Source organism: Pseudoliparis swirei, chromosome 10 (assembly GCF_029220125.1).
Source record: "Pseudoliparis swirei isolate HS2019 ecotype Mariana Trench chromosome 10, NWPU_hadal_v1, whole genome shotgun sequence".
NCBI classification, from domain to species: Eukaryota; Metazoa; Chordata; class Actinopteri; order Perciformes; family Liparidae; genus Pseudoliparis; species Pseudoliparis swirei.
Window position 1 is genome coordinate 3,861,047 of NC_079397.1, and position 25,669 is coordinate 3,886,715.

At 44.3% G+C, this 25,669-nt stretch overlaps 2 protein-coding genes across 3 annotated transcripts; both read left to right on the top strand.

The window, feature by feature from the left end:
• Positions 1-967: 967 nt before the first annotated feature.
• pah (phenylalanine hydroxylase) lies at positions 968-18,782 on the top strand. Of its 2 annotated transcripts, none has more exons than XM_056424877.1 (13): positions 968-1,070; positions 2,428-2,550; positions 11,716-11,899; positions 13,750-13,838; positions 14,250-14,317; positions 15,506-15,702; positions 15,813-15,948; positions 16,029-16,098; positions 16,587-16,643; positions 16,785-16,880; positions 17,195-17,328; positions 17,409-17,524; positions 18,268-18,782. In XM_056424877.1, the coding sequence occupies exons 1-13, from the start codon at positions 1,050-1,052 to the stop codon at positions 18,309-18,311; spliced, it is 1,335 nt and encodes a 444-aa protein (XP_056280852.1). In that variant the 5' UTR covers positions 968-1,049; the 3' UTR covers positions 18,312-18,782. The 2 variants fall into 2 exon arrangements, with proteins under 2 accessions (XP_056280852.1, XP_056280851.1); XM_056424876.1 differs by having other exon boundaries at positions 993-1,109.
• A 709-nt stretch (positions 18,783-19,491) lies between these two features.
• On the top strand, positions 19,492-24,598 carry th2 (tyrosine hydroxylase 2). The gene is made up of 12 exons (XM_056424875.1): positions 19,492-19,758; positions 20,374-20,548; positions 20,695-20,783; positions 21,291-21,358; positions 21,471-21,521; positions 21,608-21,753; positions 22,669-22,804; positions 22,884-22,953; positions 23,029-23,085; positions 23,652-23,747; positions 23,821-23,954; positions 24,257-24,598. The coding sequence occupies exons 1-12, from the start codon at positions 19,492-19,494 to the stop codon at positions 24,471-24,473; spliced, it is 1,506 nt and encodes a 501-aa protein (XP_056280850.1). The 3' UTR covers positions 24,474-24,598.
• The last annotated feature ends 1,071 nt before the right edge of the window (positions 24,599-25,669 follow it).

Consider the following 25,669-nt stretch of genomic DNA (forward strand, 5'->3'; position numbering starts at 1 on the left):
CACTCCACTACAGCAGGTGGCGGAAATGCACCGTTCACTGGATGCCATCCGCCTAAAAACTTAAAAAGAAGAAGAAGAGATGCTACGGTAGCACAAGTGGTAGACCATGGAGGCTCCTGCCGCGATTGTGGAGGTATCGCAGTTTCCACATGGGGTGGAGAAAGGGGTAAACAAGGGACACAAAGAGGGCAGGAAGTGCATTCATTTTGTCACTTTAAGTTTCGCGGGTATGGCAAGTAGATTTGCGTTCGTCACTCCCGGCTTAATTTCGCGGGTGCCGTGAACAGATTTGCGTCCGTCACTTCCCCCTAGTGGTTAACGTAAGTGTTCCATTTGAGACAGCACTTATCAGCGACGCAGTGCACTGCAATAAAGTGCACTGAATTGTAGTGCACTGCATTGCAGTGTACTTCGTAAAGTGTGCGGTAGTAGACACAGCCTTTATTGTTCATGCTAATAGTTTTTGCTAAAGAAGATAATTGAAAGCAGATATTTTACTTAGGCTATTGTTTCAACACTGGGGTATTGCTAATTATTTTGTTCAATAACCTAATTAAAAATGTAAAACCCTCTTCCGCCATTAGTAGCCTATACTTTATGTAATAGGTAAAGGTGACTTGTTCTCAATTCGGTCGGTTCCACAAACAGTTTTTTTAAAGAGTTAAAGCTGAAACCGAGCATCATACCCGGGGCCAACTCCAACCCAGCGCCGAACAAGAACCAGATGTTTTTTTAAAAAATGGTTTATTTAATAAGGGACAGTGCACATTGATATAAACATTGCAGTAAATGTGCCAGAGTTAGCCAAGAGGCTATTTTTCACCTGTAGTCCCATTGTGCTGTTGTAATGTTATGTTTCACAACAACCGTCAAGTGACATGCCGATGCATGGGGGCGAGGGGGGGGGGGGTCACGTGGGCCCGCCGTTGCAAAGAGGTTATATAACCAGGAGCTGCACACAGAAAAACATCCATCACAGCTCCACGGCAGCACGCGCATCAAGGTTGTTCACCTGAAGAGAGAGAGAGAGAGAGAGAGAGAGAGAGAGGATGGACGCGGCCTTCAAGAGAGTGAGTGGAAACCCCGGTCCGGAGGAGCTGGACACCGGGGTAAATCTGATTTATGACCCGTTAGGATACCTGATATATAATGCACAATTATTCATTTCCAGCAGAAAAAAATATGTATTATATATAATCTTCTGCCTGCTCACTCAAATTAAACCGTTTTTAAAGCAGCAATAGTGAATAGACATAGAGAGAGTCATGGCTGGAATGTTCCAGGTGCAGCAGACAATCGGGGGAGTCAGGTGAACAGAGGGCAACAACAACAGCTGTGGAACATATGTGACGGATAGTGCAAAAACAAAAAATACAAATTATCTGTGTGTACAGGTATTTAGGAACCTGAATACACTTTTATTTTTTAAAGAATATCCTGTCTGGTATGTTATGAAAGCTAAAACTTTAGTCAATCCCCCCCCCCCCCCCCAAAAAAAATAATCTGCAACTATTTTAAACATAACTCCATAATCGACTTTCAAAGTTATTTTCCAAATTATTTCATGGATTATAGTTTTATTGCCAACACGATTAATTTAGCAATCTGTAAATTAATGAATAGTACAAATAACTGTTAGTCACAGCACCAAAAGAAGCTGGTTTAAAGAAGTAAAAAATAAAGACTTTAATTTAACACTTCATTGCAAATGTAACATTTCGTTAAATTAATTATCTCAAGTGAAGACTGTGCTGGAGCTCCGTATATGAAATGTTAGATTTAATAAGCAACTTTATGGACTGTGCAGGAATCTGCAAGAATGTGTTTGTTCTCATTTGTTTAAAAAAAACCTCATGTGTGGAGCATATGGTCAAAAAGTGGTGTAAAGTAGTTATGACGGGCCAGTGCACGCTCGTTAAGGAACACACACACACATCAGTGTCTTCTTGTCCAATGATGAAATAGAAACTTGACATTGGACAATTTTAATATGCATACAGCAATTATTGCTTAAATACCAACGGAAATAAAGCCCCAGGCGGAGAGGTCAAGAGGTCAGGTAACATCAGACACCTTGACTGCAGAACCAGATTTCATGCACTTCCTCCTGCATGTGGCGGTGCGTAAACATGCAGATGAATAGCGATAAGAGTATCTCTAAACCTGATATTTACACACCGTATTGATTTTAAACAAGTGGCGTGATGTGAAGGTCGTCGTGGCCGTTAAGTGGACCATCGGGCTCATCCTGCAGCCATATCTATGTTTAAAAACACGTGATATTTATTTTCTCTTGCATTAACTCTTGCAGTTGAAGTTGTTTTACGATTCTGCTCTTGTTAATAACAAAGAAAACGTGGCACTCATTTGAAAACCCCCGTGAGCTCCACATTAAAATCCCAGTGTTCTGCTCTGTGTCCTCCTCAGCAACGGAGGAGGTGCTCCATGTACCTGGAGGAGGAGACCAGCAAGAAGTCCGACGTGATCACCTGCATCTTCTCCCTGAAGGAGGAGGTCGGAGCTTTAGCCCGGGGCCTGCGACTCTTTGAGGTAAACGTACAACAAGAGGTCCGTCCTTTTCCCTCGGATCACGACTGAAGTCACAAACCAGGGAACCGGGTCTGCAGGTTAACACCAACACATGCAGGAATGTTGATTTAGCAAACCAACCCCTACATGGTGTGCTTTAAACACCTTTTTTTCCTTTATATTGTTAAAATTAACTTATAAATAATCTTTTTTGTTTAAAAAGGGCCAGTATGGAGCATTTAGGAGGATCTATTGCCATGAATTGAATGTAATATGAATAAGCATATTTTGTTTTTGTTAAATTGGTGAATCGTCATTTTAACACTTTGTGTAAACAAACGATATATATATATCATATGAAATATATATATTTTATATATACTGTATATATTATTTATATATATATTATAAATATATATATTATATTACATATAAAATATATATATTATATAAAATATATATATTATATATGTACAATATATATACTACAGCATATATATATATAAACATTATATATATAACATCATATATATATATATGTAAAATATTTATATATGTATGTCTGTATATGTGTATATATATATACACTATCGTTCAAAAGTTTGGGATCACCCAGACAATTTCGTGTCTTCCATGAAAATCACACTTTTATTTATCAAATGAATATAAAATATAGTCAAGACATTGACAAGGTTAGAAATAATGATTAATATTTGAAATATAAATTTTTTTCTACAAACTTCAAGCTCAAAGGAAGGCCAGTTGTATAGCTTACATCACCAGCATAACTGTTTTCAGCTGTGCTAACATAATTGCACGGGTTTTCTAATCAGACATTAGTCTTCTAAGGCGATTAGCAAACACAATGTACCATTAGAACACTGGAGTGATAGTTGCTGTAAAAGGGACTCTATACACCTATGGAGATATTTCATTAGAAACCAGACACTTCCACCTAGAATAGTCATTTACCACATTAACAATGTAGAGAGTGTATTTCTGATTAATTTAATGTTATCTTTATTGAAAAAACAGTGCTTTTCTTTGAAAAATAAAATCATTTCTAAGTGATCCCAAACTTTTGAACGGTAGTATATATATATATATATATACAGGACTGTCTCAGAAAATTAGAATATTGTGATAAAGTTCTTTATTTTCTGTAATGCAATTATTACAAATCAACTGAAATATTGCAAGCCTTTTATTATTATGGCTTAAACTCTAAAATCCTATCTCATAAAATTTGAATATTTCCTCAGTAAAAAAGATTTATAACAGCAAAACAAATCAAACATTTTTCCAGGTGTTTCGAGTTAATTAGACGATTCAAGTGATTTGTTTAATACCCTACTAGTATACTTTTTCATGATATTCTAATATTTAGAGATAGGATATTTGAGTTTTCTTAAGCTGTAAGCCATAATCAGCAATATTAAAAGAATAAAAGGCTTGCAATATTTCAGTTGATTTGTAATGAATCCAGAATGCATGACATTTTTGTTTTTTTAATTGCATTACAGAAAATAAAGAACTTTATCACAATATTCTAATTTTCTGAGACAGTCCTGTATATATATGCTAAACGGTTGCTGGCTCCAGCTTTATCAGCATTAGAAAGCTAACAAGTGAATTTGAAACTATTCCTCTTCCAACGACGATGGTCTGACCAGATAAGTTGATGACGAAAGTTCTTCGGGTCTTTTATCTTCATGAAGTTATTGATTAACATTAACACAACATGCTGCGAGAACAGTCAAGTTCATTTCAAACTCGAGATACCAAAACATTACAAGATCTAGGTCACGAGTTTACGTAGTCACAATATTTCATCTCCACAGTTCTTAGGCAGAAGTTTATGAATTATCTGGAGTAGTGTTGGTGTGGTTTTCCTCTACGAACGTTCTACAGAAGCTGAGCTTATCTCAGATGTTTGTGTGTCAGTGGTGTGCAAACATGACATGCAGCTCTTTGATCCACGAGCCCTCCTCCTCCTCCTCTTCCTCCTCCTCCTCCTCCTCTGCAATAGTTAAACATTGACACTTGTAATTTGCAATAAAGCTGCGTTTTTCATTTTTTATTTACCACCTAATACTTCTATCCCACTACAGGTGAAAGCATTTTGCTTCACGAGAATCATTAGTCAATTGTCAAATTTAGATTTTTACGTTTAAAATGAGATTGTTCCAGATCAAATAACCAAATAACGTCGTTAAATTAAGTCCACCATGACCAGCTGCAACATGAAGAGGGACGCTCGTGAAGTGGGAGGAGTCAAAGCATCCCTTTAACCATCAGTAATAATAATTTAATATGATGAAACATCAAAGACACAAAGCCAATTGTTTGTTCTGATGATGCTGTTGTGTACTTCTCATTCAGCTCATCTATAATATCCCCAATGACAGATGTAGATTGTGTACGTCATTCGTCGTCACAAAGTTATTAATTAACCGTAAACAAAATAAACATGCGTTTGTTTTTGGCGGATATTCTCTTCCCTCCTGTGGAGGTGTGGTCACGTCAGGGTCCCTGCTGAACCTATGAGCTGATGTGTGAGATGGCGCGGCTGTGTCCAGTCGCCGTCGCGGCAGCTCCGCGGAGATTGTGCGCTCTTTTAGTTTTTGTGTTTATTTTTAATATTTTCTTTGCCACAAACACATCGGCACTAACAACATACGACCGCAGCACACTTTTGGACATAAACTTTTGCGCAAAACAAGGGTTTTTGTCCACTTTTTCCATCGATCCAGCGTGGCGGCAGAGATCGTGCGGCGAACCACAACAGCAGTGGAGCCGCTACTACGGGAGACGAAAACATCGAGGGAAACGGGGCGGAATTCGGAACAGACTGAGAGTTCAAGCCCACCGTCCACCTTTGCCCAGCATCCTTCTTGCTAACGTCCAGTCTCTGGAAAATAAGATGGATGATTTTAGGGCAAGGATCAGATTCCAACGGGACATGCGGGATTGTAACATCTTTTGTCTGACGGAAACTTGGCTGACCCTGCTGGTGCGGATCGAGTCATATGTCCAACCGAGTCCTTCTCTGTTTTCCGTGCAGACAGAACGGAAGAGTCTGGTAAATCTAAGGGTGGAGGGTCTGCTTCATGACAAACAACATGTGGTGCGACCCCAAGAACATTAAGACTCTTTCGTTCCTGCTCGCGAACCTGGAACATCTGGCGATCTCATGCCGTCCATTCTACCTTCCCGGGAGTTCAGCTCGGTCATCACCACAGCCGTCTACATTCCACCACAAGCGGACACCGGCGTAGCACTATCGGACCTACATGATGTGTTATGTCGGCATCAGAACAAGTATCCCGGCGGCTGTGGTGGTGGCTGGGGACTTTAACAAGGCAAACCTAAAAAGTCATGCGAACTTTCACCAGCACATTACGTGTGCTACCAGAGGAAAGAACGTTGGACCACTGCTATCGCCATTCAAGAGAGGCTACAAGGCTGTCTCTCTCCCTCCGTTAGGAAATCAGACCATGCCGCCATTTTTCTGCTTCCGGAGTATAAACAAAGGATCGCGGGAAGCGGTAGTGACGAGGAACGAATGCGGTGGTCTGACCAATCAGAGGCTGAGCTACAGGACGCTCTGAGTATCGTTGACTGGGACATGATCCAATCCAGTTCCAGTGGCGTCAGCGAGTTCTGGAGTAGCAATGAGCCTCATAGCAACGCTAACGGACACCATCGTCCCCACGGTAAAAGTTAGGGTCTTTCCTAATCAAAAGCCGTGGGTTGATAGATCCATCCGTGAAGCTGTGAACGCCCGTACTGCTGCCTATAACTCCGGTCTTGTATCCGGCAACATGGACGAGTACAAGGCAGCGGTCTATGGACTGAGGAGGCGGTGAAGGCGCCAAAGGAGGTACCGAGACAGAGTGGAATCACAGATGGAGCAGCGCGACACCAGGCGCCTATGGCAGGGACTACGGACTATCACAAACTACCAGAGCAGACCCCGCGCAATGGTGAGTGCCGACGCATCCCTAGCGGACGACCTGAACTCATTTTATGCACGGTTTGAGGCTAGCAACAACAGCGCTAGCTCGCCGGCTAACAACAACACCGTTAAGCGTAGCCGAGGTGAGTTCTACCGCTGGGGATGAACACACACTCTCTGTGACCGAGCACAGTGTGAGGAGGGCTCTGTTGAGGGTGAACACCAGGAAAGCTGCAGGTCCAGATGGCATATCTGGGCGAGTACTGAAGACCTGTGCTAACCAGCTAGCTCAGTGTTCACCACAATATTCAACCTCTCCTGGCTGAGTCCGTGGTCCCGCCTGCTTCAAGAGATCCACTATTGTCCCTGTGCCCAAGAATGCTTCTCCAGCATGTATGAATGACTACCGACCGGTGGCCCTCACCTCGGTGGTCATGAAATGCTGAGAGGCTGATAAAGGACTACATCTGCGCCTTCCTCCCTTCCTCCATGGACCCGCTGCAGTTTGCTTATCGCCCAAACAGATCCACGGATGATGCTGTCTCCCAGGTACTGCACACCACACTCTCTCATCTGGACAGCCAGAGGGGGCTATGTGAGACTGCTGTTCATTGATTATAGTTCAGGTTGCGACACCATAGTCCCCTCCAGACTGGGAGGCAAGCTGATTGAGCTGGGACTGAACACGACCCTGTGTGCTTGGATCCTGGACTTCCTGACCGCCAGGCCACAGGTGGTCAGGGTGGGCAGACACACCTCCAAATCCCTCACCCTGAACACAGGATCCCCAGGGTTGCGTCCTCAGCCCCTACTGTACTCCCTGTACACACATGACTGTGTGGCCAGGTTCAACTCAATACCATCATCAAGTTTGCGGATGACACAGTGGTGGTGGGCCTGATCTCCGACAACGACGAGAAGGCCTACCTGGAGGAAGTTGCTGATCTGTCACTCTGGTGCCAGGACAACAGCCTCATCATGAATGTCACCAAAACTAAGGAGCTGATTGTGGACTTTAGGAAGGTACAACAACAGAGGACGTACTCACCACTGGGGATTAACGGGACTACTGTGGAGAGGGTGAGCGGGTATAAATACCTGGGAGTCCACATCACCGAGGATCTGACATGGTCAACAAACACAGACACTCTGGTGAGAAAGGCAAGGCAGCGCCTCTACCACCTCAGGCAGCTGAGGAAATTTAAAGTTTCCCAGAGGATCCTTCAGTCCTTCTACTCTGGAGCTGTAGAGAGCGTCCTGACAGGAAGCATCACAGCCTGGTTTGGCAACTGCTCCGCTCAGGACAGGAAGGCTCTGCAGAGAGTAGTGCGTTCGGCTGAGCGCACTATTGGAACTACACTCCCCACCCTGCAGGACTTGTACACCAGGAGGTGCAGAACCAGAGCCGGCAGGATCATGAAGGATCCTCACCACCCCAACAACAGACTGTTTCAGCTGCTGCGGTCAGGCAGGCGCCTCCGTAGTCACGCTGCAAGAACAGAGAGACTGAGACGGAGTTTCTTTCCTCAGGCCATCAGGATTGTGAACTCCGACCTCACCAGGACCCCCACATAGACCCACACAACTGCCCCTCTTAGGCACACACACACACACACACACACACACACACACACACTTACTGTAAATATTGTGTTGTTTTTTATTTGTAAATAGTGTGTACTTGTTGCCCTTGCACATTCCTGCTGAGCATTGCCACTTTCATTTCACTGCACACCCTGTGTGTGTATGTGACAAATAAAACATCTTGAATCTTGAATCTTGAATCTTGAGCTCCCACTGTCCCGATCCTCCCCCGGCTCCTCCCCCTGATCTCCTCTTCTTTACAGCTTGTCCTCTAAAACAGGCCACATGCTTTTAACGCATGTCGACTCCCCTTGAAGAGAACCAGCCCTCCTCGTCGTCCTCTGGCGAAGCCGCGGCGACGTGGCTCTTTCACGTGACGCATCGGCGCCGTCGGGCCGGCCTTGACCTCTGGGGGGGGGCGATGGTGGAGGGACGGCTCGGTCCAGAGGTCTGACGCCCGGCGCGTGGTGCTTTAGGGGTTTAGGGCGGGCGGCGTTAAGCCGGACCAGGAGACCAGCAGCACTCACGATGAAGTATTTCCCTTTGTGCACAGAAACGCCGCCGCATTGAGCCTCCTGAGCTCTCGTCTGAGGACGAGGACCAATCAGAACATCCACATTTGTCATGATCTGGAGTTTGTGTTTAGTTTTGTGTCTTGTTTTGAATTCCTTGTGTCGTCTGTCTCCCTGTGATTGTCTGCCCTGGTCCTGATTGTTTCCTTCTGTGTGATTGCTGGTCCCGCCCTCATTGTGTTCACCTGTGTCTCGTTCCCCGTTGTCCAATCACCTCCACCTTGCCTGTGTATGTAAACCCTGTTCGTCTCATTCCCAGTGTGGCTTCGTACTGTTTGGTCCGCGTGTTTGTCGTCCTGTTCTGGTCTGGTCTGGTCTGTGATTTGTGGAAAAATAAATATAGTTGTGCAGTAATGTCGGCATTTGGGTCCTCTCTCGCTGCGACAACCCGGACTACCCTTGACAGAACGAAGCCACCAATAATGGACCCAGCCTTCAGTTTCCGCTGCACAGTTCCTGCCTGGCCAGCTAACGCTCATGTTTTGCTTGAGGAGATGTGGGAGACCCTCCGGCAATGCAGTCAGTGTTGGCGGTTCCTGTCCCGAGTTCCATCACGGTTCCAGTCCAGGATGTTCGGTTCCAGTCCCGGTGTTCCGTCACGGTTCCAGTCCCAGTGTTCCGTCACGGCTCCAGTCCCCAATGTTCCAGTCCCGGAGTTCCATCACGGTTCCAGTCCAGGATGTTCGGTTCCAGTCCCGGTGTTCCGTCACGGTTCCAGTCCACGATGTTCGGTTCCAGTCCCGGTGTTCCGTCACGGCTCCAGTCCCAATGTTCCAGTCCCGGAGTTCCATCACGGTTCCAGTCCACGAGGTTCTGGTTCCAGTCCCGGTGTTCGGTTCCAGTCCACGGTGTTCGGCTCCAGCCCCGATGTTCCAGTCCCGGTGTTCCATCACGGTTCCAGTCCACGATGTTCTGGTTCCAGTCCCGGTGTTCCGTCACGGCTCCGTCCCCGGTGTTCCGCCGTCGCATGTTCCGGTTCCAGTCCCCGATATTCCAGTCCCCGGTGTTCCGTCGCCGCCTCCAGGCCCCGATGTTTTGGTTCCAGTACCCGGTATTCCGCCTCCGTTCCGCCCGGTCCGGTTCTCCCAGCCCGCCTCCGTCCCGGTCAGTCACAGTTCCCCGGGACCCGCACCGTCCATCCCCGGTTCCCCATGTCTCGTCGCCTGGTCCTGGTCCCACAGGGACCCCATCCCCAGACCCCGGTACCCCTGGGACTTCCTCTCCTGAGCCCGGTCCCCTAGCTCCCCGCTCTTGTCCTCCGGCCCGCCCTCCAGAGCGCACCTCTTGGCCTGGTTATCGTCCTGCGGCCCGCCCCCCGGACTGCTTCTGCAGCCTTGGACCCTCCTCCGGCTCCCCTCCACCCGCCCTTGTGGAACGCTTGGCCGTCTGGAATTCGTCCCTTGAGGGGGGGGTACTGTCATGATCTGGAGTTTGTGTTTAGTTTTGTGTCTTGTTTTGAATTCCTTGTGTCGTCTGTCTCCCTGTGATTGTCTGCCCTGGTCCTGATTGTTTCCTTCTGTGTGATTGCTGGTCCCGCCCTCATTGTGTTCACCTGTGTCTCGTTCCCCGTTGTCCAATCACCTCCACCTTGCCTGTGTATGTAAACCCTGTTCGTCTCATTCCCAGTGTGGCTTCGTACTGTTTGGTCCGCGTGTTTGTCGTCCTGTTCTGGTCTGGTCTGGTCTGTGATTTGTGGAAAAATAAATATAGTTGTGCAGTAATGTCGGCATTTGGGTCCTCTCTCGCTGCGACAACCCGGACTACCCTTGACAACATTATGAACACACTTGACTTAAGAAATGTTAAAAAAGGTTGCAACGCTTCACCCTTCTGCTGCATCTTCCAAATATTTAGATTCAGACACTTTTTACACAATTTATATCTACATTTTCTCAAAATCTCAAGACTTATTTGTCAGATTTTTCTTCATACCCGTAGAAATCAATAGCGTATGATAAGATGAACTCTAACTGAGTTTCTCAAGATGAAGTCTACATTAAAATATATATACACAAGCAGTTCTATACATTATAGTATTTCATTAATAAGGTGATATTTGCAGTAAGCAAGTTGAGGAATTGATCATTTTAATATATTCCTCTTCTCATCTGATGGAGGATCACACGGTCTTGAAAATAAAGCTGTTAGATGCAGAATAGGATCCAGATGGGATCACGCCCTCCTCCTCACTCGGCCTATCGTAGACGGAGAACAACATCCTCCCTCCAACTCCCCAAAAGTTACGGGAACAAACAAATTTAATTACCACTTTAAAGGGTCACGTGCACGAACACGAGAGAGGCCTTTTATGCATTCTGGAAACATCTCCATGGTTTTGAGTCCATGTTGCAGAATGTGATTTATTCCACTAAAGCTCTTCAATATGTCCTGAATGCTTTTACTAAGCAGGTCCAGTCTGTCCGGGTCACTGTGTGAGTGCAGAGAGCTGAGCTGAGGCCACGGTGGAGTGGAGTCTGATCAATATCCATCCGTTTAGCCACAACAACACTGCCCTCTAGTGGCGGATCAAAGCCAGTGCTGCAGCCTGTTGCATTGTTCAATTCAGTTTATTTGTATAGCCCATTTTCACAAATTAGAAACTAGTCTCAGAGTGCTTTACAATCTGTACACATAGACACAAATCAAAACTCAGTCACAACACAATTAATGAATATGACAGTGTATGAATAGTTGGTAGTCGGCATATTCCACGATGGAGACCTCCATCAGGCAGATGGAGGTAGAGAGGAGGAGTGGGCGGAGTCTCAGCAGGGCCATGGCATAGTTGGTCGGAGGCATATTCCACGATCCAGACCTCGACGTCTCATGGGGTCCGATGACCCCATGAGACGTGAAGTCAAAAGGGCTCCGGGGAGAAAGCAGAGTTAGTAACGTGCAATAGAGATGAAAATTCATCCATAAGTCGAGAGAAAAGAGGAGAGAGGTGCTCAGTGTATCCGAAACACTCAGTTGCCTTCAACAAATGGAAGTTTCACATTTAAATATGAAACTTTAAAAACTAAAATGTAGGTCTCGCCGCCGTCTCCCCCCCCCCCCCCCCCCGTTTTTCAGGAGAAGGGCATCAACCTGACGCACATCGAGTCCCGGCCGTCGCGGATGAACAAAGACGAGTTTGAGTTCTTCATCAGCGTGGACGCCAGCTGCTCCCAGGCGCTGGACGACGTCATCGACGGCCTGCGCACGCAGATCAGCGGCCACGTGTACGAGCTGTCGCGCAACAAGCAGAAGGACACGGGTGAGGGCGGGTCTCCGAGGAGAGCCGACGAGCGCCATCCGACACGCGTGTTTACTCAGACCTCCGGATGACGTCATGTTTCAGCCAACAGGAAGTACCGCTGAGGCCGATGGGAACGTTTCAGTTCTGCAGGTTTTTGACCAAAGTATTTGAAAATAATTCCTGAGCACGAGCGTGTGCACCGAGTTTCACGGCATATTGTACAAAAGATGTTTCAGTTGCTCCTCTGGGGATCATGAATGGCGGTCTGTCTTTATCCAGCCTGTAGATATAGAGATTGTTTGTTACGTGGAAACTTCTGACATCATGGTTGTGCTATAGAAGAAGTCAGGGGGTCAACGAAGTCACCAGGGTTCATCCTCTGGGGACCTTGAATGTCCTTCATCAAAAGTGGAACTCCATCCTGTAGATTGGGAGGTTTTTAGCTCCATAGGTGAGACTTTTGATTTTTGTTTTGGTGCTGGAGGAAATATGATGACCAAAGTCATCAGGGTTCATCCTCTGGGGACCACGCAGTCATGATTGACTTCCAAACCCAATGTCACGACAATCCATCCAATAGTTGTTGAAGCCTTTAACACACAACAAATGGAAAAGGTCAACCTCATGGTGGCGCTAGAAGTAGGATTCATCCTGTTGGGGACAGGGGATCACCAAAGTCACCAGGGTTCATCCTCTGGGGACCTTGAATGTCTTTTATGAGATGTGCAACTCCATCCAGTAGATTTGGAGGGATTTTTTTGATCTTTTCTTTGGTGCTGGATGAAATATGATTCCCAAAGTCTTCAGGGTTCATCCTCTGGGGACCATGAATGTCCTTTCATGAGATGTGCAACTCCATCCAGTAGATTGTGAGGTTTTTTTGCTATTTTTTAATCTTTTCTTTGGTGCTGGAGGAAATGTGATCACCAAAGTCACCAGGGTTCATCCTCTGGGGACCACGAAGTCATGATTGACTTCCAAACCCAACGTCACGGCATCCATCCAATAGCTGTTGACGCCTTTTACACACACAAAATGGCGTCGCTAGACGATCAGTAAAGTAAAGTAGGCTTCCTCCTTTTTGGGGACCATGAATAGTTGAGTGACGACATCTCCAGCATCCCACACAGCGAGCTAAAACAAAATCTAATTACACGCCGATCAAAACCATTCATCGCTTAACGAGCCTCCAGTCAGACGGGCCGGCGTCGCCCATGGGACCCCGATCGAGACCCCCCCCCCTCCGTTAGTTGTTTCCAGAATGACATTAGTTTAGCTACTGAGGACCAACAGGCTCGGCGCAACAGAGGGGCCTCTGTGTCCGGGGGGGGGGGGCGTGGCGGAGACAGACGGGCCACCATGGCTCTGACCTCGGGGACGACGCTGTGTTCAGGGTCAAGTGGGCGAGGAGGATATTTATGGGCTGTTTCGGAGACTGCCTGTTTACAGAGGAGCCCGGCAGGGACCCAGTGTCTCCTCCTCGGGGCCCCGGGCGGGACCACACCGCACAAATGTAGATTAATGATTGGGCCCCAGTGTCATAAATCCACATGAAGAAGCAGATGACCCTCGATGTGCGGCTCTGCTGAGTGTCCAAGTGCCAAAATCACACAATTCATGTCCACAACCGTTATTCTCCGATCCGAGATGACGTCTTAAAATCTGAAATCGTATGAAACGAGAGATAAATCCTCACTGGGACTTCTCATTTTAATTATTTGGCATGAAAATTGAAATATTCTACGTAAAAAACACAATTTCTCAGCTTTGAACGCCGTTTGTGGCGTTAAATCTGAATTATTTTGACGTGTTGAATACAAACATAAACTATCCAGTGTTTTTTTAATAACATTATTATTATTCTCCAGTGCCGTGGTTCCCGAATGACATCCAGGACTTGGACCGCTTCGCCAACCAGATCCTCAGCTACGGCTCCGAGCTGGAGTCTGATCACCCGGTACGCCCTCGTCCCTCCTGTGTGTGTGTGTGTGTGTGTGTGCATCTTATGAAAGAGATGACAGGCTGCCCACTCTGCCGTCTATTCTAATGGAAACTACCTCCACGCACAAATTGATGTCATTGCTTTAATTGAGCCCCTATAATTATAGATAATTGCTCCCTTTTGCCACCGCCATTAAAGTGAAATGTATTCATCGTAAGCTGGAGAGAAGAAGAAAAAACCCTCTCTACAAAAGACTTCATTTGAATATTTATTTGTATTATTATTATACGTCTTATTAGAGACGGAGTGCATCATGCTGTCAAAGGCCACGCGGGTTGAGCCTCAGCGGAGGACTTCCACTCTTTGATTTAGCCATGAGATCTAACATGGCTTTCCTTTTGTGTGTGTGTGTGTGTGTGTGTGTAGGGCTTCACAGATGCAGTGTACAGAGCCCGCAGGAAGGAGTTTGCCGACATCGCCTTCAGCTACAGACAGTAACTACGCCTTTTTTTATTGTTTTATTATTTAACTCCGCCTCCTTATTGTGTTTTTTAAAAGTCCGGGGAAGAAGAAGTTGTGTTTACTGGCCTGTCTAACGGTGGGTTTTTAAAGCGCCTCTGTGGGGGAAGGTGTTATGCACAATGCACTACAAAGAGGTCACGCGCCATCGTCATGGCGAAACATCAACATGCTAATAAAACACATGAACTTTCCTTTTTGTTTTCTTAGAGTCCCGACGGAGTCGTGCTAAATATAATAATCGGGGTTCGTACGGTCATGGTGGAAAACCTGGAAAAATCACGGAATAAATAAAAAAAAGGTTATTTCCATGTCTGGAAAAGTTTTTAGTAAAGTCATGAAAATGTGTTATATTCATATACGCAGTTTGATTAAAATAATAAAAATGTCTGTTTATACATTGAAGAAATGTTCCTATCCCTGAGGTTTAAACCATAATGTGGCATTTTGTTTATCACATTTAAATAAACTCTAACAGAATATTAGCTTTCTATTGGCGGTCGGTGTTGATTTAATTTATTAAAGGTACCACAAGGAACTTCTAACTGGTTATGACACCGGTTTATATTTACAGGGTTCGTGGAAAACCTGGAAAAGTCATAGAATTTTTAAATGGTTATTTCCAAGCCTGGAAATGTAATAAAAAATAAAAAAATGAAATCGCATAAGTTTTGGAAAAGTCATGAAAATGTGTTATATTCATGTTTGATTCTTTTATTTTATTTATGTTTATACAATGAACAAATGTTTCTATCCCAGAGGTTTAAACCATAATGTGGCATTTTGTTTATTACATTTAAATATGTTGATGTTAATTTAATTTATTTAGGTGTATGTTTACAGGGTTCAAACGGTCATGGAAAAACTGGAAAAGTCATAGAATTTTTAAATGGTTATTTCCAGGCCTGGAAAAGTCCTTGGAAAATAAAAGAAATCCGAAAAGTTTTGGAAAATTCCTGAAAATGTTTAATTTTCATATGTTTGATTAAAAAAATAAACATTTATATAAATATTTATTCTTTGAATCAAAGTATTTTTATTCATTTGTATTATTTCACAAAATATTTGGTCATGTAAATTTGGTTGACGGTCCTGGACGCCCATTGGTCCACATGTATCTGAACCCTGAATACAAACTTTATTTAAAAGCACGTGTGTCCCAGTGGCCAGGTCATCCCCCAGGTGGAGTACACGGAGGCGGAGAAGCTGACGTGGGGGACGGTGTTCAAGGAGCTGAAGACCCTGTACCCGACTCACGCCTGCCACGAACACAACCGCGTCTTCCCCCTGCTGGAGAAGTACTGCGGCTACAGGCAGGACAACATCCCGCAGCTGGAGGACGTGTCCCGCTTCCTGCAGTGTAAGTCGGGCGCGTTTCATTTTTTTGGGGTTCCTTCAGCCTCGGTAGCTGCTGTTATTCAACCCTTCATCTTCTCATCATCATCACCCCCCCCCCCCCCTCCCCCGCAGCGTGCACGGGCTTCCGGCTGCGCCCGGTGGCCGGCCTGCTCTCGTCCCGGGACTTCCTGGCCGGACTCGCCTTCCGCGTCTTTCATTCCACGCAGTACATCCGCCACGGCTCCGAGCCCACGTACACACCGGAGCCGTGAGTGTTTACCAAGCTCTTGTTCGTTTAAAAAAACCAGAATGCATGTTGGGTGTTGATGTTTTTGTTTCCTGATGCAGGGATATCTGCCACGAGCTCCTGGGACACGTTCCTCTGTACGCCGACTCCAGCTTCGCCCAATTCTCACAGGTAAGAGGAGAGATTATGGAAAGAGTCACATGGAACTCAAATATTTATTTATTTATATTTAAATATATATTATTTATGTATTTATATATGTATTGTATTATTTATTTATATAATATATAGTAATATTAATATACTTTTATTTATATTTTTATTTATTTATTTATATATATAAATATATATAATCCTCTTAAGTGATACGTATATATAAATATTGTTTTATATATATATATTCTAGAAATATATTTTTTCTTTTACATATAAATGATAATAATAATTATATATACATTTATATATATATTTTTTATATATATATATTCATATATTGTCTCATATCGCCTTCTGACTTGAATTGAATCATATTTAAGATATAAATACTTGTTCTGCTCCCCTGCCGTAACGCGTACGTCCGTGTGAGTTTTATCTTAACGCACAAAACGTTCGTCACATTTGTGACTCTGCAACTTTTTACTCATCTTTTTTTTCTGCAGGAGATCGGCCTCGCGTCCCTCGGGGCTCCGGATGAGTTCATTGAGAAACTTGCCACCGTGAGTACCACGAATACACGCCGTCCGTTCTATAACCGTGTGTACGAGTGTGTGAATCCAGGTGTCTGTGTCCTGTACGCTCCTCATCATCATCAGTGTGTGGAGGCGTTTGGGTCCGAGCTCATATTTCTCTGTCCTCAGGTGTACTGGTTCACCGTGGAGTTCGGCCTCTGTAAGCAAGGCTCGGAGATCAAAGCGTACGGCGCCGGCTTGCTTTCATCGTTTGGCGAGCTGCAGGTAAGAAGCGGGGGGGGGGGGGATGTGCTTGAGTCGATGACATCATTTTAAGCCGACATGGAAGCAGCGGCACGACCGACACGCACTCGGCCGTGTTGCGCAACAGCGTCGGAGCGGGCCGAGTGGGTGAGTGGTGTCCTCACACTGGGGTTCTGGGTGTGTGAGCCCATTGCATGCTGGGATAGGCTGCCGAGGAAGCGGTCCAGTGAGGCGGCGGGGATGTGCACCGAATCGTGACGCACTTCCTGTTTGCTCTCGTAGCGATGGGAACATCAACAACATCAACAACAACAACAACACTGTGTTCCTTTCAGTACTGCTTGTCGGACAAGCCCCAGATTCTGCCCTTCGACCCGGCCAAGACCAGCCTCCAGAAGTACCCCATCACGGAGTACCAGCCCGTGTACTTTGTGGCGGAGAGCTTCGAGGACGCCAAAGACAGAGTGAGGTAAAGAAGAGGCATTTATTGTGTTTAGGATTACGCCGAATATGAATAATAAAGCATGCCTTCCCTCCGTCCGCCTGCAGGAAGTTTGCCTCCACCATCCCGCGGCCCTTCACGGTGCGCTACAACGCCTACACCCAGAGCATCGAGGTGCTGGACAACACGCAGCAGCTCAAGAACCTGGCCGACAGCATCAACAGTACGCCGCCTTCTCCACTGATATTACACATGTGTTAGAATACGGAGAGGTGGAATCAAGCATTCTGATTGGCTGAGAGTGAGTCACCAGGTCAGGCCTTCACTCCAGCGGTTCTTATCTACAGGAACATAACTTTAGGTAAAGTCTGCACATAATAAGACGGTTTAAAGTCAATAAAAATGTAACTTGTGTTTCCACTCGTGTGAGTTCAGGCTGTCGAGATCCAGGTTTAAAGGTGTTTATATTCAACACCATCTGGTCCAAAACTCTGTTTCTTGTCAAATATAGGCTTAAAATGCCCAAAGAATTATGAATGAAAAAAGAATATTAGATTATTATAATATATATTATTGATGGAGGTAAAACACAAACAGCTCTATGAAAATAGAAAATTTAAATTAGAATATTAATATTTACCCTTTCCTTTAGTGCGTCACTATTATCTAAGTAACTATAAGAAAATGAATCATATTATAAAAACACACTAATATTATATGTCATAAAAGTGGCAGGTTGCCTCCACTTTAAAACACTGTATTCAAAAATATATTTTTTAGAGCCATAAAAAAATATATTTTGGAAATTACTAAAAATACATGCAGGATATTGTGCTTTATCTTTATTTTATGTTTTAAATTTCTAATTGTCGATTTGTTTATGAAAATGCTCCTCATATAGAAATGGAGAATTTAGGTAATTCTAATTGACTAAACTCATCATTTCTTCTTCTTCTCTTGTTTCAGGCGAGGTGGCGAAACTGTGCGAAGCCCTGAGGAAACTGGAATAACATTTAATCTGAGATCTCCTCTTTCATTCTGATTGGCTGCCTGCAAGTTCAGCATTATTTGTATTAAAACTACCAAATAATATCAATTTAGCTGTAATCCAAACCGAGTGGAGCCTGTTACTTCCGTAGGATGATGATGATGATGAATGGGTGTGTAACAGCTTTAAAACAAATGTTACTGTCAATTATATTTCAATAAAAGTGTTTTTTAAGATGCATGTTTTTCAAAATAAGAGGGTTTAGTCGATCAACATTTATCAAAACCCTCTGAGGCTCTTTTGTAATTTGTGATTCTGGGATACAAAAAATAAACTGATTTAAAACTCATTATGTAAACATCAAATTGTTTATCTCGTAGGCATTTCAGACCGAGCAGCATATACGGCATTTTGCTTGGCTACATTTTATGTTTTTGTGTATGCATGAAATGTTTTGATGACACAAATAAACATTTCTCTTCTCACTCTGTCACTCATGTTTTTCTCTCATATCTTTTAAAATACAGAAGCCGTTATCATGAGGTCTTGCATAATTATGTTTGGGGCAACATAAAATGATATAGGCACAAATTCAAACAATTAAACAAATGTATAACTCCTCTTACGTGATATGAATATATAAATATATACTTATATTTATGGAAATATTTATAGATAGATATAAATATTTATATATATGGCATATTATATAATACATTTATATATAGAGAAATATTTATAAACATTTATTATATATATATAAATACATATATATATATCTGGCATATTATATAATAAATAAATATTATATATTAAATATTTAGATTTATATATATGAAAACTTCCAGTAAACGCACATTGAGTCATTAATATACCAACATTCAAATAATAATTAACACTTAAAAATGTTCTTTAACTGCATTATAGTTTGTTAGCGTGTTTATTAAATGAATAGTATCTTCTTATGAAACACAAAGCAACCGGATGAACTTTGATCTCCTTTTATAAATAAGACATTTATGAAAGCGATGTCCTCTTTTGATTGAATGCATCTTTTTATAATAATTAGTTTGTTGAGTGGCTTTTCTCTCCTGCTAATGGCACCATGAGATGTAATATATCATGACGTAATAAGAGCCTTTAAAAAGCGCACGCGCAGCTACTTAAGCGCGCGCAGGTGTCCCCGGCGCTCATCCGCAGCCATGAAGACGGAGAGCGGCGCGCAGCCGGCGCCGTTCGGCGGCCGGAAGCAGAGCCTCATCGAGGACGCGCGGCGGGAGCGCAGCAGCGGCGGGAGCGGCTCCGCGGGCTCCCCGGGGCCTCCGGGGCCACCGGGACCACCGGGACCCTCCCGGCACGGAGACGGCTTCGTGTTCGAGGAGAAGGCCGGCCGGGCCACGCTGACCCTGCTGTTCGGCCTCAGCAACGACAAGCACGCGGGCTTCTTCAAAACCGGGAAGATATTCGAGGTGAGCAGAAGGAGCGCTTCGGTGACGTCACGTGACGATTAATCGGTGCATTCTTTTACCGATGAATCGAACATTTCTCCTTTTTTAAAACTGACTGGAAGCTGATTGATTTTCTAAATAATTTCGGAATAATTTGATGTACTATAATAATAATTACAATGTAATATATATAACATTATATATATATTAGATTGTGTATATATAGAAATTAGATGTTATTATATTATTACAATTTATTATATAAAATAAGTAATTATATAATATAATATTATTATATTATATAATATAATAAAATGTAATATAATATAATAATATAATGAAATTACATTTACATTACATGATATTATATAATTATTATTATATATGTTATTACAATCATGGACAATCATGATTGTAATAACATTGAAAAATAGTTGTTCAGCCACAACTGAAGATGATAATTGAAAAAAAATCTATATTATTTCCGATGCAAAAAAACCATAAACAGCATTCAAATAGGAGTAACAATTTTAGATTTAAGACCCTATATTAAACCATTTGAATCCTTGTATCTTGAATTTAACGTATATATTCCCCCACAATGCCCGGCCTGAACGGTGTCTCTCTGCGTCACAGACGTTTGAGGCCAAACTTCTGCACATCGAGAGCCGCCCGGGGAGGAAGTCCAAGAACAGCACGACGGACCTGGAGTTCTTCATGAAGTGTGAGGTCCACAGCGCCGACCGGGACGTGTTCATCAACTCCCTGAGGACGGTGGTGGACGACGTGCGCTCCATTCCGGAGGAAAAAGGTGAATATTATTATTATCTATTCATTTTCAAATGAAATGTTGAATTTAAAATCAGCCGTTGCTCCTTTTGGGTTGTTCCTTTTGAATGTCACACGACAACAAGGCCGATCACAGGAGCACTAATTTATTGATTGAATCTGTTTCAGTGCCCTGGTTCCCCCGGCAGCTCAAAGACCTCGACAGGTGCAACATGGTAATCACCAAATTTGATCCGGACATGGACCAGGACCACCCAGTGAGTGTGAATGGCATTTTAAATAATAGACACACAGAAACATGAAGGCGCCATCTACCGAATATGGTTCTTCAGAGTGATGCCATAGAAGAACCATTTCTGGTTCCTAAAGAACCTTTTAAACCAGGGTTATTTAAACAACTATGTCCTTTAAGAGTTATTCAAAGAACACATAAAGGTGTCTCAAAGAACCTTAAAAATGGTTCTTTAAGCCATTTCTGGTTCCTAAAGAACCTTTCAAACCAGGGTTCTTTAAAGAACCATGTCCTTAAATATGTCTTCAAAGAACCTATAAAAGGTGTCTCAAAGAACCTTCAACAAATGGTTCTTTAAGGCACCATTTCTGGTGCCTCAAAGAACCTTTCAAACTAGGGTCCTTTAAGGCACCATGTCCTTAAATAGGTCTTCAGAGAACCTGTAATGGTGTCTCAAAGAACCTTTAAAATGGTTCTTTAAGGCACCATTTCTCGTTCCACAAAGATGTTCCTTCCCTGTTTTCCCTCACAGGGATTCAGCGATCCCGAATACAGGAAAAGACGAGCGTTCATCTCGGAGCTGGCCTCCACGTACAAACAGTGAGTCAGACCTCCAGCCGCCGTCCACCAATCACAGAGCGTCCCTCAGACGTCCTTCCACCAATCACAGAGCGTCCCCAGACCTCTCCTGAGTAAAGGCTCTCTGTCACAGGGGGGAGCCGCTGCCCACCGTGGACTACACGGCAGAAGAAGTGGCCACATGGTGAGAAAGAGACACGCAATGCATGCTGGGGGATGGTGATGATGATGATGAAGGTGTACGGTGATGCGTGGTCTTGCGGTCTACAGGAGGGAGGTGTACCTGCAGCTGAGGAGAGTCTACCCCAGCCTGGCCTGCAGCCAGTTCCTGGCCGGGCTGCAGCAGCTGGAGGAGGAGTTGGGCTACGGGGGGGAGCGCATCCCTCAGCTCAGGGAGGTGTCCGCCTTCCTGAAAGGTGGAGAGGAGGAGGAGGAGGAGGAGGAGAGAACACGTGTTGTGAATGAGGAGCGCTGCAGGGCTGCAGCAGGAGAGGGAGATTTAACTCAGTTTGGTATCGAGATGAGAAACGGAGGAAGTGGAGAACAGTTAGAGAGACTCTAACGAGCAGTTTGTAAAATCATTAAAGACAGAAATCATAAATTAGGAAGTCTGACATTTAAAAAAAATTGTGTGGAGACACATTTGAGAGGCCGTGAAAGAGGGATGAATACAAACTAAATGTTTCTGACAGAGGACAAAGAGACAAATTACCAGCTGGAACAAGAAAACCAAAAGATAGCAATAAAAATATCATGCAAGGTCTCAAAAGCTGTTATAACATTTTAAGTGCCTCTTTAGATTTATATTATATATTAGATATATATTACATATAATATATATATTACATATATATACTATATTTAATATGTATATTATATTTTTATATTTTATATAATTATATAATATATATATTACATTGTATATATATATATATATATATAATATACAATATTTTTATTTATAATTTTTTATATATATAATATATACAATATTTTTTATAATATTTTATATATATTAGATATTAGATATATAGGCCAAATCAAGTTACATAAAATGGTGACGCAATCTTTCAATATCTGTTATATACCATGTTGAGTGCCTTTAAGTACCCTTTAAAGCGCTATACAAGTAACATTTATTATCACTTAAACAAAATACATGCCATTATGTATACAATTAAATTAGTTGTAGTAGTAGTAGTAGTAGTACTGAGACAGATGTGAAAAGACATGGAGGAAGAGTGCGAGGGCTTTAAAACCTTAAAGATGAGTAAAGATGGAGCGCCCCGCCCCAGAGTCCGGCCCATGAGGATCCTGTGTTCTGGTTTCAGAGAGAACCGGGTTCCAGCTGCGGCCCGTGGCCGGCCTGCTGTCCGCCAGAGACTTCCTCAGCAGCCTGGCCTTCCGGGTGTTTCAGTGCACGCAGTACATCCGCCACCCCTCGGCGCCCATGCACTCCCCCGAGCCGTGAGGACAACACATAATGATATCATATTATTTATATTTCCCTTTTTTAATGGACTCTCCTCTCCGTCTGCTCCGACAGGGACTGCTGCCACGAGCTGCTGGGCCACGTGCCCATGCTGGCGGACGGAGAGTTCGCCCAGTTCTCACAGGTACGACCTCAGAGAGGTTCTGGAAGGTTCTGGAGAGCTTTTTGAATCCTCATTTTAAAATGTGAACTATTTCAGGAGATCGGCCTCTCCTCGCTCGGAGCTTCGGACGAAGACATTGAGAAATTGTCAACGGTAGGATGTCAAACATATATATATATATTCAGACATATGTCCCTTTTTATTGGCAAATTTATAATAAGAACGACACAATTCAAGCTGAACGTATTTCTGAATATGTTGCTCTCGTCATCTTTGTTTTTATAACACGGCTCTTCTCCCTGCTGATACAGCGTACATATGTTTCACATCTTTTATTGAATATTTCTACTTCAATAAGATGATTATTGGCCTTTGAGATACCTTCTCATTAGTCCTTGCATTTGTCTTTCTAATGAACCTGTTGAAGCTTTTAATGTCCGAGGAAACGCTCGTTTAGTGCAATGGAGCTTCACTGCCCTCTAGTGGCTAAACAGAGTACTGCACGTACACATGTTTCACATCTTTCATAGAATATTTATACTTCATAGGATGATTATTGGCTTTTTTATTATTCTCATTGCACGTGAGAACACAAACTCGCTTGGTTTAGTGCAATGGAGCTTCACTGCCCTCTAGTGGCTAAACAGAGTACTGCACTTAACCCGCTCTCTTTTAAATAGTCTTCTGCTCCTTTTATTCATGATGTTCCTCCTTCTCAGCTCTACTGGTTCACGGTGGAGTTCGGCCTCTGCAAGCAGAACGGGGTGGTGAAGGCGTACGGCGCCGGCCTGCTGTCGTCCTACGGGGAGCTGGTTGTGAGTCGGCCGCCGCATCATTGAGCTCTATGTGTGTGCGTGTGTGTGTGACCTTTGACCCCGTCGTCTCCAGTACGCTCTGTCCAACGAGCCGCAGTACAAGCCCTTCGACCCCGAGGAGACGGCGACGCAGCCGTACCAGGACCAGACCTACCAGCCCGTCTACTTCGTCTCCGAGAGCTTCGAGGACGCCAAGACCAAACTGAGGTGAGAGAGAAAAACTCCTTCTTGTGTCTCTTTTTTTCTTCTTCTTCTGTCTCCATCTCCTGTCTTCTTCTCCTTCCATCTTCTTCTCCTTCTCGAGGAACCCTTCCTGTTGGTCACACAGTCATGTGACCTGTTGCTAGAGGAGAAAACACAGATCACGTGAAATGAGATTTCAGAACGAGACTTCTGGGCGAGAAACCCGATAAACCCGATGAGCTGGAGGTGAAGAACCGGCTTCACTTCTCCTCGGGGGGGGGGGTGTTTCAGTAATGAAGCACCAGGTTCTCCTCTCTGCTCCTCAGGAGGTTCTCGGCCAGCATCAAGCGGCCCTTCGCGCTCCGATACGACCCGTTCACCTGCAGCGTGGAGGTTCTGGACCGGCCCGGCAAGATCCAGAAGAGCCTGAGCCACATGAGGGAAGACCTGAAGACCCTCCACGGAGCCCTGGAGAGGTTCAGCTCCTCTTGGAGGGAGGAGGAGAAGAATGAGGAGATGGAGAAGGAAGAGGAGAAGAAATAGAAAAGGAGGAGAAGAAAGAGGAGGAGAAGAAGAACACCTGGTCTGAGATCCACTAACCCACCCCATAGTTCTGGTCATTTATTTGTGTATTATGTAAAAAATAAATAAACGTCTATTTTCATGAAGTCTTGATTTTTTTTTACTGAAGTACTAATACAACACTAAAGTACTAAAACACTAAAGTACTAATACAACAGTAAAGTACTAATACACTACAGTACTAATACACTACAGTACTAAAACACTAAAGTACTAATACAACATTAAAGTACTAAAGTACTAATACAACAGTAAAGTACTAATACACTAAAGTACTAAAACACTAAAGTACTAATACACCAGTCGTCTACTCTGAGATGGAGGATACAGTTACACACAAATAAATACTCCAGTAAAGTCTCATGCTTGCAGTGAAGGACCTCGAGGCTCCTTCACTCCTCCAGCTTCTTTCATTCCTGACCTTCTGTATATTTTCCATCTTGGAAACCAAAAGCTTTCTGGGAACGTGTGTGTGTGTGTGTGTGTATGTGTGCAGTATGAGTGATTGAAGGATTGCGTTCCCCGCGCCGGTCGGAGCCGCAGCCAGAACCCGGTGCCGATCCGGGTCACCGGGACCTCGACAGACGGCGCGGCTCGCTTTGACCCCCGCGCGCACGTCACGGGCTTTTTGGGGGGGGGGGGCTTTATTCCTCTTGAAGAAATAGAGAGAGAAGCAAATCACCTCCATGTGCAGCACATCGGCCACCTGGTGATGGGGCGCATCCCATAATACCACTGGGAGGTACATCAACCCATGCTGGGGGGGGGGGGGGGGGGGGGGGAGAGAAAGAGAGAGCGGGATGGACAGGGATAGATAGATTGGGGAGGGGGAGAGAGGGGGGAAAGGAGGGAAAGAGGGAGAGAGACATATTATAGCAAGTGGAGGTAAAGAGTGAGCTACTGCTTGACAAGTGTGCGCACACACACACACGTTATAATTTCTTATAGCGTTTCCTGGAGGTCAGAGGTCAGACGCAACACAACGTATTCCTTCATTAACCAGTAACATGGGACTGTACACACACACACACACACTATGATCAACGGTCTCCTCTTCTTCATCATCATCAGGGGGGGATTAGGAGAAAGCTGGTGAGGATTTTAAGGCGGTCAGATCTCTCTTTCGTCCATTTCAGGGGGGGGGGGGGGGGAGTGGC